The 18,814-nt window shown below is 32.7% G+C and overlaps 1 protein-coding gene across 5 annotated transcripts in view; it reads left to right on the top strand.

Moving 5' to 3' along the window:
* Positions 1–18,814, top strand: part of COL11A1 (collagen type XI alpha 1 chain) — a 215,235-nt gene that overhangs the window by 98,732 nt on the left and 97,689 nt on the right. For all 5 annotated transcript variants that reach the window (XM_027058472.2, XM_053214541.1, XM_027058475.2 and 2 more), the window contains 13 exons: positions 3,069–3,122; positions 3,256–3,309; positions 3,488–3,541; positions 4,737–4,790; positions 4,910–4,954; positions 6,127–6,180; positions 6,684–6,728; positions 6,983–7,036; positions 7,494–7,538; positions 13,117–13,170; positions 14,307–14,351; positions 15,398–15,451; positions 15,532–15,576. In XM_027058472.2, the coding sequence (XP_026914273.1) occupies positions 3,069–3,122; positions 3,256–3,309; positions 3,488–3,541; positions 4,737–4,790; positions 4,910–4,954; positions 6,127–6,180; positions 6,684–6,728; positions 6,983–7,036; positions 7,494–7,538; positions 13,117–13,170; positions 14,307–14,351; positions 15,398–15,451; positions 15,532–15,576 (657 nt within the window). The remainder of the gene's footprint in view (positions 1–3,068; positions 3,123–3,255; positions 3,310–3,487; positions 3,542–4,736; positions 4,791–4,909; positions 4,955–6,126; positions 6,181–6,683; positions 6,729–6,982; positions 7,037–7,493; positions 7,539–13,116; positions 13,171–14,306; positions 14,352–15,397; positions 15,452–15,531; positions 15,577–18,814) is intronic.

Below are 18,814 nucleotides of genomic sequence, written 5' to 3'. Positions count from 1 at the left end.
GCCAATAACTTGATTAATTTAAACAATATTAAAAGAAGATAATAAGCTGGGATGGGAAAGGCTTGATAGTAATAGGCCTTCAGAATCTTAAACTGGCTTGAGATTGTACAGAGCAGAGAACTACTGCAGTGGTACTGCTTAGAGGCCATGTCTCAAACCCACGATATTTTCTGTGGAAAGTGAACCTAGCATATAGTTTCAGAAACAATATTTAACATACTTAAAAGAAGCTAACTTCAAACCTTTTGTAGAACTGAGGAAATTATGAGAATTGAAAACATCTGAAGTGAAATTTCAAAAACAGATCTTAGGTTATATTACATGATACCAAGTTAAAAGTATTATCTTTCCTTTAATGATAATAAGTAGAAACATTCAATATAAGCACATTAGGAAGTATACTCATTCTAGAAAACAGAAAAACAAAATGTGACGTTTTAAAAATACATTTATTTTTATCTTTATTTTTTAAATGTTTATTTGTTTTTGGAGGAGAGAGAGAGAGAGAATGCGAGCGGGGGAGGGGCAGAGAGAGTGGGAGACACAGAATCCAAAGCAGACTCCAGGCTCTGAGCTGTCAGCACAGAGCCCAGCAGGAGGCTTGAAATCAGAAGCTGTGAGATCATGACCTGAGTCGAAGTCAGACGCTTAACTGACTGAGCCACCCAGGTGCCTTCCAAATACATTTATTTTTAAATGAAAATACTTCTACTTTTTTTTTTTTACATGTGTTTATTTATTTTGGAGAGACAGAGAGAGACACAGCACGAGCAGGGGAGGGGCAGAGGGAGAGGGAGACAGAATATGAAGCAGGCTTCAGGCTCTGAGCTGTTAGCACAGAGCCCAACGCTGAGCTGAACTCATGAACCATGAGATCATGACCTGAGCTGAAGTAGGACACTTAACTGATTGAGTCACCTAGGCGCCCTAAATGAAAATACTTCTTGATATACTCAATAAATAGAAATTCAGATTGCGCTGAAGGAACTCTCAAGTGGCTGTCCACTAATTATTTTTCTTTCCCTTAAAATTACTTTTATTTTGGGGGACACCTGGGTGGCTCAGTCGGTTGAATGTCTGACGTCAGCTCAGGTCATGATCTCACTGTTCCAAGCCCCATGTCGGGCTCTGTGCTGACAGCTCAGAGCCTGCAGTCTGCTTTGGATTCTGTGTCTCCGTCTCTTTGCCCCTCCCCAGCTCGCACTCTGTCTCTGTCTCTCAAAAATAAATAAATGTAAAAAAATCTTTTTTAATAAAATTAATTTTATTTTTAAAATATTACAAGGTGAAAATGAATTTCAAAACCAGTGTATATTCATTGTAACCACTACCATAATCATCAGGAGAGAGAACGGCTCAGTAACCTAAATAATTTCTTGGAGCCAACACTTAATGATCACATCTCCCTCCTCCACCATTAATACCTGACAGTCACTGATCTTTTCTTTATTACTACACTTTTATCTTTTCAAGAATACTGTACAAATGAAATCATGCATTATGTAACCTTTGAAGACTGGCTTCTTTCATTTCCCATGGTGCCTTTGAGATTCATCACAGTTGATAAGTGCATCAATAGTTCATTCTTTTTTGTTGCTGAGTAGTATTCCTTTATATGGTTACACCACAATTTGTTTTGGAATTAGAAAAAAATCAAAGAAAATTGAGAAAGATATTTGGGTGATTCAGAACATGGCAGCCTTCTATTTCATGCTTGGTTAATATTGCCAGAGGGGTATGGAAAGCATTGGAACTTAACTGAGAATTGCATAAAAATACTGAAGTGTCACTATATGAAAATCTAGGGAGCTTAATCTTTTGCAAAATTTGTAAATTTTTCATCAAATTTACCCCTTTATAAAATAGTTGAATCTGAAAACATTTTGCAGTAGTTTTTGTGGCTTTTGTGGCTTTCCTTGACTCAAGTCCAGAGAGATACAATATCAAGTGAAGAAGGATCATTTTCATTAAAAACTAAGATTTGTCCTGTTAGGATTGCCCTTTGCTTTCCAGCTGAGATATAGGGTAGAGTCATTTCACAACAATAATTTTCTTAGAAAGGTATATTCTTTTAAACTCCAATTATCAGATAACCTTGATTTCATATTTCTATAACCAACATTTTACAAGGATGATAAAAAACATTTGTAATTTCAAATGTGTGTTACATTTGCTACCACACTCATCATATGAATATTGTTTAAATTAACTTTAAAAAGGATATAAAGGCCTATATAATGTTTACTCTAGAACTACATTTGATCTATTATTAAATGTGTAATTTTATTTTAAAAAACATGTAGATCAATCCCCACAAAAGACATTGTTTGTTGACATAACATTGTATTCTACTGCTCCAAGAAAGAAACATACTGAGAATATTTAACCTTTGATCTGAAATGACATGGTTCCAGACAATAATTTGTGTTAGGGATCACCAAATCATCCTGCAGCATTTTGTAGGTGATTGAGAGAAACATGTATCAGTCACTATGCTAAGTGGTAGGAGTATAATGGAGAAAAGACAGATGTAATCTAAAACCACCACAGCAGTTAACAATTTAATGGGAGATTCAATTATGAAAAATGGCAATTATAATCCATGTGATAAGTCAAATAAAAGAATAAATACGTAGGAGAGGATCTCCAAAAAATAAAGGGAAAGATGAAGGAAAAGTGATTGGAAAGAAAAGAGAAAATAGATGGGTAGTTGAGAGTGTTTTCCAGGGAAATGTAAAAAAACTCAAGTTTTTTAGAATAAAATGAGTAGTTGAGGAATTTTTTAAATGTTAAAATATCACTTTTTATTACTTTTATTTAAATGTAATCAGCTGTCTCTAGAAACTTAACAAAATAATATGACTCTTTTTTGTGGCAAGAACCTTTTAGAAAAATTCTTTTGTCTTCTGCTTTATCTGAGCTTTTACATAAGAAATAATTTTCTTTATTTTAAAGTGATTAAGGTAAAGCTAAGAGAACATACATTTCTAAAACCATCTCTCTCAATGTGATTCAGTTTATTGATCAAAAATTCCATAAAATGAATAAATTATGATGTTTTGATATAGGGCCCTCGTGGTGTTCAAGGCCCACCTGGTCCAACGGGAAAACCTGGAAAAAGGGTATGACTGGTTTATATTGTGTATTTTGAGGGCATCTGAAATCATCAGTTATCTTGTTTGTTGTTGTTGTTGTTGTTGTTTCTTTGTGCCAGTAGGAATCCTTTTTGCTTAGTCATATTCTTGGCATTATCAGGGTCGTCCGGGTGCTGATGGAGGAAGAGGCATGCCCGGAGAACCTGGGGCGAAGGTCAGGAGCTCACACATTTGTATATTCAGATCTTGTATGTCAGTTCACCTCTGAAAATTTTATATTTTGAAACAGAGTTTCTTGATATCAATGAATATTTCACAATTAAATTACAGTATAGAATTAGATTGGGAATATGATGATGATGATGATGATGATGATGATGTTTATTTTACAGGGTGATCGAGGATTTGATGGACTTCCGGGTCTGCCAGGTGACAAAGGTCACAGGGTAAGATATACTATTCTGTTACTTTGCATACAGGGACAATATAGGAATGTTATGAACTATTTTAGAATCATTGGACTTTAAGAAATAAAAAATAATAGTTTAAATATTTGTAAAGACAATAATTTAGTAAATTACTGCATCTACTATATACTGGAAGAAAGATAAGTAGAATTACAATGTAGAATTACACATGTAATACCAATATGAGTTCTTTAATTATTTTTAGACATTAATCATGCAAATATAAGTTCTGGCATAATCTTTATGTACATGTATGTGGAAGATATATTTATAGAAAGACAAGAGTGGAGATTTAATTTTGCCTCTTATTTTTTGATAATCACCTTAATTTCCCTCTTATATTTTATGTGTGGACATATACTCAATAGAGTCCTCTTTAGGCAGTCTGTCATTAATATACTGGACACTGTATTTTATTATCCTAAGTTAAATGGTACCCACTGACAGAGACACCACAAGCTATTTCTTGTGATAATATGAGCTTGCAATCCAACACAAGAGCTTATAATTTGCAAAAGCTAAATAAACCACCATGCTGAACAGGAATCTAGGGGATATTTTCAGTGGGAAATTAAACTAAGAGGCAGTCTCTCAAAGAACAGCTTTGGACCTTCACATTTTTCTTCTTCAGAAGTTAAGAATGAAGATAAGACAAACTTTATGTAAATTAAAGAACATAAAAAGAAAAGAAAGAAACAGAAAAGAGAACATTATGGAAGCCTAGTAAGATATTTAGTGTATACCTACTATATGTCAAGAGAAATATACAATATTCTTTTTAAAAAAATCCAAAATTTCTTTAGTCTTGAGTTGTGCTGATTGTTATGAATTATTTTAGAAGCAGAAAAAAATAAAGTCAACCAAGTGTATCTCTGTTTAAAACAATCATCAGCAAAATAACTTTCTAAATGATTTAGTTTGTAATAATTGTGTTAGGTATTTTATTTAAACCTTTTTGCTTTTAGAATTGAAGGAACTTTTTTTCTAGCATAGTAATATATAAAGTCAGTTAATGTAAAAATATGATTTATCTTTGCAGTGTCCTGAGAAGGACAAAGAAAGCATAAGTTTTTCCACCAAATGGTCTGTTATGTTCAGCAGGATAGCTATAGGGTAGACTTCTGAGTATTCTGCTTTATTTCATTTTCTAATCGTATTTGTATTTGTTTAATAGGGTGAACGGGGTCCGCAAGGTCCTCCTGGTCCCCCTGGAGAAGATGGAATGAGGGTATATGAAACTTCATTTCTTTTAAGAAATATTTAAAATGAAAACATAAGAGAACAAAGTCTTGTTGAATTGATATATTGTCTAATTGCATTACCTCCCATTCATTTTGTCAATGACAGGGAGAAGATGGAGAAATCGGACCAAGGGGTCTTCCAGGTGAAGCTGTAAGCAACTTTCTTTCTTTTAAAATAATACCCTAGTTTGGAAAAATAGTGACTGGTGTCATACATGTATAGTCACTAATAAACTCAAGTGACTATAGAAGTCTTACCTAAGCTAACCAGGCAGTTGTTATGGGAAAACATTTTAAAAGAAAGGCACATGGAGTTCCAAGTTATAGAGAAAATCAGAGGTAACATTTTTTCAGCCAAAGAACTTACCTAGTTTTTGTTGCTGTTTCTTTGTTTTATTTTTTATATCATCAGTAGCTCCAGAATCTTTATGTTTAGGATAAATGGATCTCATAACCAGAAGAAACAAAAAATTTACAAGCTTAGTATATATCATATATAAGGATGACATGTGCTAAATTATATTATTTTTTCCACCAAATTATATAAATGAGGAAACTGAATTGGGAAGGTTTACCCAAAACTAATCAAAACACCAGACTAGAACCCAGGCCTCTTAATTTCAGTCCAAGCTTGCCACATTATAGGGCCTGTCAACGCAAAGGCATAATAGCTCAAGGGAATATGAGAGGTAATAAATTACTGTACTGATTTTTCTAAAGAAGGAAAAGAAGAGAAGATAGAGGAGGGGAAAAAAGAAAAGGAGATATTGATTAATTTTAAATAATAATAATTAAAAACAATCTTCTCTCAGGAGAATGGCTTCTATAATCTGTATATATAGTTATCCAGCTGTCTGTTTCTTTCCCTTTGTGAATATTCTCTCAAGACGAAATATACCTAAATATGAAACGAGTGAAAATCAGGATTTTTCTATTTGTATAATTTATTTGATTGAAATATAATACTTAGTAAGATTCAGTATTGCCATTCCAATCAGAAAATGGCACAAAAGTGGCATAAAATATGAAATTATTTCCTATTTAAAAATTTCCCAAGTGATTTATATGTAAATTTATAGAATCAAAATACACAGTGTATGTGCTAAAACTCCCTGTTACCCATTCTGGCTTTTGGATCAGCCTAAACATGAGATATTTGTGTTACATAAAAATGGTATTTTAAACACTACTTGCCATGTGTTAATAAAAGATGTATAGATATTTTTGCTCCAAACATCGCATTAAAATGTCTTTAGAGGAGGAAGTGTACTTTGAGCGCATTCCTTATGAGGACATGCTTTTTTTTTTTTTTTTTCCTTCTAGGGTCCTCGAGGTTTGCTGGGACCAAGGGGGACTCCAGGACCTACAGGGCAGCCTGTATGTATTGCTGGAAATATTCAGAATTTTCTAGGAAAAGCTTGTTGTCACTCTTTAAAGCCCAAGGCCATGACAGCTTTCAGTAGACAGCTAAGTGTTTACTGCCTTATTGTATTCTGAGACCTAATGATGCTGCCTATTGGGTACACTGATCATTCTCCACTCTACCCCTTTCTTTCTTTCCTCCTCCTTTTTGTTTATCCACTTCACTGTTTCATGTTAAATTTCCAACACATAGTACAAAATGCTGCTAGGTTGTCTCCAATGTGGACACAGAAAGGAGAATATAGACCTGACCTTTTATCTCATCTCCTCTAAATCCTAAAATGAGTTTTAGTCACCCTAGACTAGTGGGTGCCATGCTATTAGGTTAGTCTTTTGATTTTCTGTTGAGGGATTTAAACTTATAAACATCCATATGTATATTATATACACACACACACACACACACACACACATATATATATATATATATATATTTTTTTTTTTTTCCTTCATTGAAGGGTATTGCAGGTGTAGACGGCCCCCCAGGACCAAAAGGAAACATGGTATGTAGATAACATCTGTAAAATAACTCATTTCTGCCATCTAGGTTCTAGCAAATCACTTTTTTTGCTAAGTCGAAAATAAAAATTTCTTTCATTTTGCTAAGTCCATTAAGTTCTGCTAGCATTAATATTTTCCAAGTTTTTCAGATTCTCTATAGGGAAAACTGATTTAGGGACTGATTTTCAATTGAGAAGAAAAAAAAAAACTATGCTAAATAGCCCTATTAAAGACTCTTTATATTTTCCTGTGGCAGGGTCCCCAAGGGGAGCCTGGACCTCCAGGTCAGCAAGGGAATCCAGGACCTCAGGTAGGTCTAAGCCACTGCAGCTCCTTTGAGATAATGGGGTAAGATCGTATCTTTTCGTGAGAAAACTGACAGCCTCAAAAATTCTGTGTAGGGCTGAAAATGTTTACAGCGTGAAAGTAGGAAGACGATTCTTCCCCCCCCCTTTTTTTTAAATTAAGCAAATGTGCAGAGGCCCCTTTTTTCCAAGAATAAAATGAGTCATTCAGTGTTCGTGGAATGCCAGGGCAAAAGCCACACCTGCAGAAGGGTCTGAATCAGATCACATTACAATCACGCTGCCAAAAGAGTAGCTTGTGTAAAATGCCTCATAGTGTTCCAAAACTTTCTGGGAAATGTGGGGAATGTATACAGATTCTCATAACTCATTGCATGTGAAATAGAAGGTTATTTTACTTTTTTAAAAAATTCGTTCTTATGATGTGATTCCTGACATGTGAAATAAATTCTTTTAAAATAGGGTCTTCCTGGTCCACAAGGTCCAATTGGTCCTCCTGGTGAAAAAGTAAGTTACTCTGTTTGTTCTAGTAATCTGGCGACCAATTTCGGGTTGTCAACCTTAGCCAGATGCAATGCCTTGCCGTCTGGTTTTGATAAGATGTTGAGATGGCTCAGCACATAAGGAAATAATCTGGAGTAAAACCTTGAGGGTACAGTGTGAGGGGAAGCCATTCATGCATCTCTGAACTATAAATGATAAAATATCACATATTTCCATTTGGATAGATTCCAAATGTGACATTCTCAGCTATATTAATTTTAGAAATGTACTGGAATGAATGAATGCTTTCTCTTCCTTTCGGTTCTCCTTTTCTTTCTCATTATTTAAAAAATGTCATTAGATTTGCTGTGAAAAGGGTTTTTTAGGAAGATCTGATTAAGGGAAAATTGTGAAGTTATGATTCCCACCATTTTTTATGTATAAATGGCAAAGAATGTTCTTGTTAATAACTCAATGTCTGGATCGAAAAATAATAAATCTTTAATTAAAAAGATGCTTTTCTCTGATTTCTTCTGCCAGATTCCTTAAGTAATATTCCTGTCCCGTATAGTTACAGTACAATGTTAACAGGTTCTTCTTAATGTCTTTTCCCCCTTACTTGTGTTGATTTATGTGAACATATAATTTAAAAAAGATAAACAGTTTTACTGGGGTGTAATTTCATACCATAAAATTTCACTCATTGTGAGTGTACTGGCCAATGATTTTCAGTAAATATATAGAGTTGTGCCACAATCACAATTTTAGACCATTTATACCACCCCAGAAAGAAACTTTATGTCAATATGCACTTGTGTTCTACCCACTTAGACAACCACTAGACTTAGACAGCCACTAATCTGTTTTCTGTCTTTATAGATTTGTCTTTACTGGGCATTTAATGTGAATGAAATACATGAGTGAATATAAAATATGAATTTAATCATATAAATGAATATAATATGTGACCTTTGAGTCTGATTTCTTTCATTTGACTTAAAGTTTTTGAGGCTTATTATGTTGCAGCATACATCATTTTTTTTTGCTCCTTTTTATTGCCAAATGGTTTCCATTAATGGAATATACCCCATTTTGTTTACTTGTTCATCAGTAATGGACTTACAAGTTGTTTAAGCTTCTTAGCTGCTATCAATAGTGCTGCTATGAATATTTGCATATAGGTCTTTGTGTGGACGAATTTTGATCTCTTTTGGGTAGATACATAGGTTACCATGGGTTATATGCTGCACGTAATGCTTAACATTTGAAGAAGCTTCCAAACTGTTGCACCATTATTTCCTTCCCATCACCATTGTATGAAGATTCTAGTTTCCTTAGATCTTCATGAATGTTTGTTTTTCTTTTTGATTATGGTCATTCTTCTTGGAGCAAAATGGTATCTCATTGTGCTATTAATTTCCATTCCCCTAACCACTAGTGATGTTGAGCATCTATTCATGTGCTTACTGGCCATTTCTCTATTTTCTTTGGTAAAATATCTTTTCACATACTTTGGTAATATTCTAATTGAGTTATTTATCCTATTATTATGTTGTGAGAGTTAACATCAAATTTAAGTTGTCTTTCAAGTACTTTTTTTCTGTGCATATTTCTATATGGTACAGTATTAGAGCTCTTTTGGAGACTGCCCTATGTATTTAAAATGTAAAGTACCAAAGGTGATTTCACATATGTACTTTAAGACATTTCTTTTTAAAGTTTTTTTTTTTGTTTTGTATTGTATTTTGTTTTTGTTTTTGTTTTGTTTTTTTGAGACAGAGAGAGAGAGTGTGTGTGCTTGCAAGTGGGGGAGGAGCAGAGAGAGAGAGGGAGAGTGATAATCCCAAGCAGGCTCCATGCTGTTAGCTCAGAGCCCTACATGGAGCTTGATCCCACAAACTGCGAGATCATGACCTGAGTTGAAATTGAGTCAGATGCCTAACCGACTGAGCCTCCCAGGTGTGGTCAAATCTTTACTTTAGATCAGAAATTTTAATTTGGGCCTATTTTACCATACTTTAGATTAGCTCATCATGACCAGAATATATTCATAATAAATTGTACTTGAGGCATATGCCTATTAAGTTTTCTACCATGCATTGGATTACTAAGAGGAATTTGCTGTTAAGGTAAACTAGAATATCTGAACTCCCTTTGTCAAGCCAAAGGGAAAATACAAGATTTGGTTCATTGTACTTGTGGTAAGAAGAAAGCTGTCTTAAGCATTAGTTGCTTCCTTCTGTGGTCTGAACGTATCTAAATTGAGGGTTCAAAGATAGTCTCTTTTTATCAAAACAAGAAAGGAACTCAAGAACACAAGAGAGGCATGTTCTGTTTATATTGCATCTATGTTACATTTTATTTTGCATCTATATTACTTTTATTTTTTTTTATGACACACTGTATTGTGTTCATTCTGGCTCAAGAGCCCTTTCTCCCAAAACTTGGTGAATAATATTTTCAGTTGGATCATGGTATAATCTAACAGATATAACTTAACTATTGTCATATATTTTAAATTCCCAGTAACTTTTATATTTTTCCCTAAGTTATTATAGCCTGTACTTTTATTATATTTGTGATAAAATATTTGATAAAATTTTTTAGTTAACTAAATTGGATAAAACAACAGTATCCTTTATCCTGACATTTTGATAACTTATATATGCTGAATATTTCCTGTGATTTAATTTATGACGTCAGAATTTACATCACTCACATGTTAATTTCTTTACAGAAAACTAATAGTATTATATAATGTTATGAGTTAAGAATGAAATAACAAGACACAAAATAAAGATTAAAGTCAAGGACTTTGAAGACATGGATATGGATCTGGGTTCATTTATATTGAAACTCTCTCATATATTAACATTAGTTAATTTACCCATACCCATGATGATATTTCATGGAATTGAGACTTAAAATGGACGGTATATTTAAAAAAGACTATCTAATCTTTTGCTTAACATAACTCCTCATTCCATCTCTCTCTCTCTCTCTCTCTCTCTCTCTCTCTCTCTCTCCAAATAAATAAACATTTAAAAAGTAAATAAAAATAAATAAAAGAGATGGATTTATTTTAACTTAATATTTTTCTCCAAGTTGGGGCACCTGGGTGGCTCAGTTGGTTAAGCATCTGACTTCAGCTTAGGTCATGATCTCACAGTTCGTGGGTTTGAGCCCCGAGTCAGGCTCTGTGCTGACAGCTCAGAGCCTGGAGCCTGCTTCGGATTCTGTGTCTCCCTCTCTCTCTGCTCCTCCCCAACACATGCTCTGTCTCCACCTCTCAAAAATAAAGAAAACTAATAAAAAAATTTAAAAATATTTTTATCTAAGTTTTTATTTAAATTCCAGCTAGCTAACATATAGTACAATATTAGTCTCAGGTGTAGACTTCAGTGATTCATCACTTACATACAACCTCCGATGCTCATCACAGCAAGTGTCCTCCTTAATACCCATCACCTGTTTAACCCATTCCCCTGCCCACCTCCCCCCCAATAATTATCAGTTTGTTCTCTATAGTTAAGAGTCTGTTTATTGGTTTGCTTCTCTTTCTCTCCCCTATGTTCATCTGTTTTGTTTTTTAAATTCCATGTGTGAGTGAAATCATATAGTATTTGTCTTTTTCTGACTGACTTATTTCACTTAGCATAATACTATCTGGTTCCATCCACATTGTTGCAAATGGCATGATTTCATTCTTTTTTATGGCTGTGTACCATTCCAGTGTGTGTGTGTGTGTGTGTGTGTGTGTGTGTGTGTGTGTTGCATCTTCTTTATCCATTCATCAGTTGATAGACACTTTGGCTGTTTCCTAACTTGGCTGTTCTTGATAATGCTGCTATAAACATTAGGTTCTTACTAGATATGTTTCCTGAGTCAAGGAAAGCAAAAACAAAAATAAACTATTGGGACTTCATCAAAATGTAAAGCTTCTGCACAATGAAGGAAACAATCAACAAAACTAAAAGGCAGCCTACGGAATGAGAGAAGATATTTGCAAATGATATATCTTCTAAAGGGTTAGTGTCCAAAATATATAAATAACTTATCAAACTCAACACCTAAAAAACGAGTAATCTAGTTAAGAAATGGGCAGAAGACATGAATAGACATTTTTCAGATTTCCAGATGGCTGACAGACACATGAAAAGATGCTCAACATCACTCATTGTCAGGGGAATACAAATTAAAACTACAATAAGATATGACCTCACATCAGTCAGAATGGTTAACTCAGTTTAAAAAATCATTTTATAGTTCAAGAGTTTTAATATTTCTAGTCCATTAAATATAGCAGCAACAAAAAATCCATGTAGTCTTGTGTGTAGGTGATGGTTGTGGAAATATCGTGTCTGTTGATAAGAATAACTAATGGAATAGTTCTGCATTTGTACTCTACATCTTGTTTTCAAGAAATAAGACAATTGTCTTGAGAGAAAAAGATAATGTATGTCACAGACAAAATACTGCCATTAAAAATATGGTGTTTTACAATGATTATTACATAATGTTAGATTACTTGACTTAAAATGACTTTTCAGAGTGGTAAATGGGATTGAAACATTTAAATCTTTTAAATGAGAGGCAGTTAACCTCAGTTATAAAATAAAAATTGTTCAATTTAAAGGATATCTTCATTTTTTTATTATTCTATTGTGATTTAAGTTATATCTCTTATAACATTATACTGTAAATCTACATAAATGTAATGCTTTTCCTAAATACCCTTTGAGAATGAAAAAAATGCTAAATTGTGTCCACTATCTAGGCTTGCTTATATATGTTTTCCCTTTCAATTGTTTCTAAATTCTGGCTAATAACTTGACCAGTAAACAATACTTGTTTGAACTCTGGAGACTTGATATGTTAATTATTCTCAGCAGAATGCCCATGTTCCTATCAAGAAAGAGTTTACTTTTTGCAATAGTGATTCTTACTATGTTCCAACTGTAGTAGTGGCATGTTAAAAGAGATTTGAAACCCTCTGTGGTCAAATGGAAATTAAGAGTGATGTGTTGAATAGATAGTTACTTTGTTGTTATTTGTTAGTTGCATATTAGCTTATGAACTTTGACATCAAAATATTAGATTTGTTTTTATGTCCTATGAATAACTGTCGCAATATAATATATTTCTAACATATTTTAATAATTAGTTATATTTTATAAGTATTACTATGTAATTATTTGAATCAGTACATATCAGTATCTTTGATAGACATGTGCATTGTTTATTTTTCAATGATATAAATCAATATATTTCTGATCTATGTTGCTTTTCTTTTTATTCTCTAAGCTCTAGTTTATTGTGGTATGCAAAACCTAATTTGTGAATAAAAAAAGATACATTTGGGACTACTAAGCAGGCCAAAACTAGCATGTTTTTGGATGTATGTCAAATTTGGTTTTCATTTATCTCTATATATCATTTTCCACATATGTTTAACAGTTATTTAAATTTTTGTTGCTTATAGATAAAAACCAGTGACTTGAGTTAAGAATTTTATTGATAGTATATTCCTGCATAAAAGTTATATTTTTCACTATTCTCATTTAAAAGAGAAATAAGATATGCTTTTTCTCTGTTTAATTAGGGACCACAAGGAAAACCAGGACTTGCAGGACTTCCTGGTGCTGATGGGCCTCCTGTAAGTAATAGTTACTTGTCATTAAAATTTCTACATATTTATCTTCAAAAATAGGTTTCACATGTGTTTTAGAAGTGATTTTTTTTTCTGAAGTTAGTAATAAAAACAAATTGAGCCAGTAATTAAACATTGATCCCTCTCAAATACCATTGCATCATGTTACTTCCATATTGCAAAATCTTTAATGATCATGCAGTGATTCTTGGATAAACTCATTCTGGTGCTCTGGTGCCAGAATCTCAGATGCTCAGATTTTCCTACTTCCTCATGAGCCATTAGTTCCAGGCAAACAGATCCACTCACTATTCTCTCAGCGTTTCTCAAATCATCTTTATCTCTATACCTTTCGTAGCACTTTTTTTTTCATTGCACTTTTCCATTCTCTCTTCTTTTTCAAAGTACCTCTTTCTTGAGGGTCCAAGGGGTAATTTCTCACCATTTGTAAATTTCCTCAAACACTTTGCATGAAAATCCTCAGCCTCCAGGGATTCCTTCCTTCTAGAAATATAGCAGTGTTTATTGTACCCAAAATGTAATAATAAATAATGTAAATATATTATCTCTACAGTTGTTATATATAAAAATTGGTTATTTATGCTTTTTTTTTCTCTTCAAACTATTTAGATTTTTGAGCTAAGATGCGAAATTTTTATTGGGTATAATTGTGATGGAGTAATACATTTTTGCTTATTGAATCTCGAGAGTTTTATTAACACTATTAGTATTTATGATCTTGTTATATTATCAAATGTCCCGTTCATATGCCTTAGCTGCCTTTTGAAGGTGTGTATTTCATTATTTGATCAATCTGAGAAGTAGAAGTCAGATTAAAATGCCTCTATATAAGAACTGTTGATACCAGAGTTGAATTGTTAATGATGATCTGTTTTGTTTTATGTACTTTTTCCAAACTCTCAAATACATTATGTAGTTGGTGAAACTTACATCCATAAAATTTAAGCTTATGTTTCCTTCCAAATGCTACAGTTCATAATGTTGTTTAGGGCCATATGCACAGGTGCAAAATGTTCAATATCTTATGAAACCATAGGTTTGAAAAAAAAGGAACAATTTCATACTATTATAAACTACCATTAAAATTGCATCTTACCAGTATATGTTTTTGCTAAATATAGGGTCATCCTGGAAAAGAAGGCCAGTCTGGAGAAAAAGGTGCTCTGGTATGTTACAGAGTATCTATGTAGATGTCCTGTCACCTTATGTCTAAGAGAAAATGCTTTACTTCAGTCATCTTTATGATATATATATGTATATATGTATAAATATATAAACATATAATATATATGTAAACATTACATATATATATTCTTATCATTTAGGGATAAGAATATTAGAAAGTAAGTACATGAAAATAGTTTGTTTCTACCTTTAAATATGTCTTTACTCTCTGAAGATTTCTTTTGCTATCATTTAAATACAGGAATGTTCTGGTAGTTATTTTTATTCAAGGTTTAAAAAAACAGATGTGCCTTAGATAACTTTTAATTTTGTAATAGTAATTTTATAAATTAGAGTATATTCTCTTTTAAATAAATATTCTCATGATCAGAGATAGATCTAGATTTTGCAAAGGTAGTATATGTGGAATGAATGGCCATAAATGACAATAATGAAACTGGGTAAGAATTACTAAATATCATTAAACTATTTATGTCACTCCAATTTTACTTTATTACTCTCTGGTAGCTTTTAAACAAGAGAATATTTAATTGTAAGAGAAATAATTATCAAAATATCTAAATAAAATATTAAAATAAGAGCTTATTTATTGTTAGTACTACTTTGGATTACAAGAGAAGGGAGTAGGATCAGTTTGTTTAGAGTTGGTAGTTTTAGATTTTTATTAAAATAGCATTAAAACACAGCATTACTATAGAAATTATATATTCTATTTAAAAAATTGTTTCCTTTAGGTAAACTAATTAAATGAAGCCAGTTGTGGAAAATATATAAATTTTGATCATCTTCTTGATAATGTTTATCTTATTTTTTCATAAACATATAATACAATAAATTTGGAGTAGGTAGGGCTAATCACATGGTTTGTTCATCCTATCTGACTTCAGAAACAAATGATAAACCTCAAATAATCTTTACCAGTAGTAGAAAAATATCATATTCTTGTAGATTATTTGGTAAAATTACTGTGTGGATGAGTAGCACTTTCAACATAATGCATGTTTAAATAGCAATGGGTCTTTTTCAGGGTCCTCCTGGTCCACAGGGTCCTATTGGTTACCCTGGTCCCCGAGGAGTAAAGGTAAACGTTATTTTTTTCCACACCATTTATTTTCAGTGAAAAATATTACAATCACTTAATCCTTCTAATTTATTCTATAGGGAGCAGATGGTGTCAGAGGCCTCAAGGGCTCTAAAGGTGAAAAGGTAAGATATAATTTATTTAGGTAATTTTAATTACTACATATCTATTAGATCAAAAATTTAAATTCATTCAACAGGTGTTTCATTTCCCCATATTTTAAGTGATTACTTGATAGCAGACATTTGTACTGTGTATCATGGAAACTTTTTTGAAAAAAGATTATACCCTGGGGTGAGGACTACATTATAGAACAGAAGCAAAGATACGTCATAAACAGAATTAATCCTGTATCCCTTTTTTTCTTACATGTGTTTACCTTTTATAAATCATAGAGTTGCCTATGAATAAATTAGCCACAGGGCTTGTACATATCCAGTTATATGCCTAACAGAGGAATGTTTATTCTCTTCTTTCTTTACTGAAATCCCCAAAGTTAAGCTGAAATGCACTGGAAATTATGAAAGTTAGAAGTACTCTAAATCAATTGGGGGAAGAAGAAATCTTAGATATTATACTGTATGCAAAACAAAAATATTAATGAGAAGAAATAAAGATTAAAACTAGGCAGAGGTGAATGAAAGAATGTGGAATCTTTCATAGAGCATTTGTAGTTTAATTGTCCTTGGGAAAAGAAACTGAAAGTGAGGTGTTTTTTTTGTTTGTTTGTTTACATAAATGTTTAATGTAAGTGTAGAACCCCCAGATCCTTCTCTGATTATGTTAAAATAAAATGGCAGGGGCACCTTGGTGGCTCAGGTGCCCAACTCTTGATTTCAGCTCAGGTCATGATCTGCGGTTTGTGGGTTCGAGCCCCATAACAGGCTCTGTGCTGATAGCTCCGGAGCTTGGCACCTGCTTTGGATGGATTCTGTGTCTCCCTCTCTCTCTGCTCCTCCCCTACTCTATCCCCCTGTCTCTCTCTCTCTCTCAAAATAAACAAACGTTAAAAAAATAGTAAAATGGCATTACTCACAGGCAGTATTATTAATTCTTAATACAATATTATATTTAAAAAATAGTGTTTAGAATAAAATGTTTATAGCTTTGTTGAGAAACTATGGAATATAAATTTTGATTTTAATGATAATTTAATTCCCATAGTCATAATGTTATATTAAAAGCACCAAAAAAAAAAAAAGAAGCACCTTGTGTGGATTTGATACCAATGAGGAATGGAAAACAAGGACTGAAGGGATGGGACTCTTATATCCATTATAATTTTTTCTAAAAAATAAAAAGTAACATACTGAGGCATTGTTAAGTAATGCAACTATATTCAGTTCTACTGTATAAAAATTATTATGAATTTGAAATGAACTCAGTTACTTTGATAAGAATCCCAATTCATTCTGATCATCACAGATGAACTTCAGGGATAATGTCCTATTGAGTTGGTAGCTGAGCCCAATGATCGGTCAGATAGGGTTGAACTTGTAATTATTTGCAGATGGCCTATGCAAAAAAAAAAAAATACATACACACATATAAGCATTTTCTCTGTTTGCAATATTTCTTAAGACATTTAAGAGTTAATTCAAATTTTTGTCTGCAATAAGTGCCTTCCAAAGAGTTTAGGAAAGACAGTGTTTAAAGGAAAGGTTAATTGGGGTGGGAAAGTTGTAAACTTGCTGGAAAAGAAATAGTGGCAAAATGACAGAAGTAAGTAAGAATATAGATGATGAGATACCTGTGAAGAGAAACTCACACAGGAAAATAATGTATACTGCTTATATGTAGAAAAACAATTGGAGATTATTGGTTGTTTTGAATGGTGTGTGATCTCAGAAGCAACAAGTAGATGTAGAGAAAAAGAATTAAAAAAATTAAATGTTTGTTGTTTAATGTTTTTTAATGTTTATTTTTGAGAGAAAGAGAGCCAGTTGGGGAGAGGCAGAAAGAGGGGGAGACGCAGAATCTGAAGCAGGCTCCAGGCTCTGAGCTGTCAGCACAGAGCCCTCCACGGGCTATAAAAATTTTGAGTTCCAATTCTAGTTCTCATACTAAGTAGACTGGTAAACTGAGGCAGATTGTTTAATTTACTGAGTCTTATTTTAAGTGTGTAAAATAAAAACATTGTCCTAAAAAATTGCTAAGGTAATTTTCAGCAATACTTTTTTTTGTATCTTTTATTATATTTTTACCTGTTATTTTATCAAATCTAATAACGTATTATCTAGATATCTAGATACCTAGATTAGAGAAATTCATATAAAAGTTAATGGAAACTTTGTTCTAATACAAATTCTCCCTATTTTCAAACTGTGAAGAGTCATTAAATATTAGTGAATTTTAATATCTATTATTTATTTTGTTTTTCTGAGAATGTTTATAATTGGCCATTTTTCCTGAAAGAGATAAGGAAGGATGTTGAAACTTTTTTTCTTTTTACACATGACAATGTTAATTGTTAACTAAAGGTGAAAAAGCAATTAGTACCCTAACTAGGATTAGAATTCTTCATTGTACAGACAGATGTGTTCCTTAGACCTTACGCAACATAACCCAATGACAAATGGCATAGGTGAATTCCTTGTTTACCCCTCTCCTTTTTTCTTTCTGAAGATTAATTCAGACCTGATAGTTTTAGGACTGAAAAGCTTAGTAACTTGATAGAGTCACTTGTTTTTAAAAATGCCACTTATTGTAAGGATACACCTAATAATTTAAGTCTTCTAATTTATTTCTTATTTGCTTTTCTAATTTATTTTCTAATTGTGAACATATTGAAAACAAAGATGTGCCAGAAATAGCTTATAGTCAACGATGTTCTCTCCTAAAACAAAAATTTCTGCCTGGAAAAATTGTAAAATCTGTTATTGATTTTTTGACTTAGATTTCAGTGTTCTTTAAACTAAATTTGGCAACTGTGTAATTACCTTTCTCTCTAGAGAGAAGGTAATGAAGACAATAGTCAATAGGAAGTTAAATGGTCATTTTCAGCTTTTAAGCCTCTATTATTGCCCAGTTGCATTCAGTACAGAAAGAATCCTACTTACACGGCTACTTTATAGCCAGAATACTGAAAACATCATGCTTTTGTCTTAAAGGTAACTTCTAGACCTGTCATAATTTTTAGGTTTAAGCAAGATACCAGATTGGACCCCGTTTCCAGGTTTAGGTCTCATATCCATAATTACCTAATATGTTCTGGATCTTAACATACCTTGCTAAACACACACTGAGGCATGTTCACTTAGTAAGGGTCCATTTAGTAAATGTTTATTAAATGGCATGGTTATTGAGGACCAAAAATGTATGAGGCACTGGAAGCACAGAGGCTAATTAGGCATAAGTCTTATT

This window comes from Acinonyx jubatus, chromosome C1 (genome assembly GCF_027475565.1).
Source record: "Acinonyx jubatus isolate Ajub_Pintada_27869175 chromosome C1, VMU_Ajub_asm_v1.0, whole genome shotgun sequence".
NCBI lineage: Eukaryota > Metazoa > Chordata > Mammalia > Carnivora > Felidae > Acinonyx > Acinonyx jubatus.
Note: the sequence above shows the minus strand (reverse complement) of the source record. Positions and strands in the feature narration are given on the sequence as shown.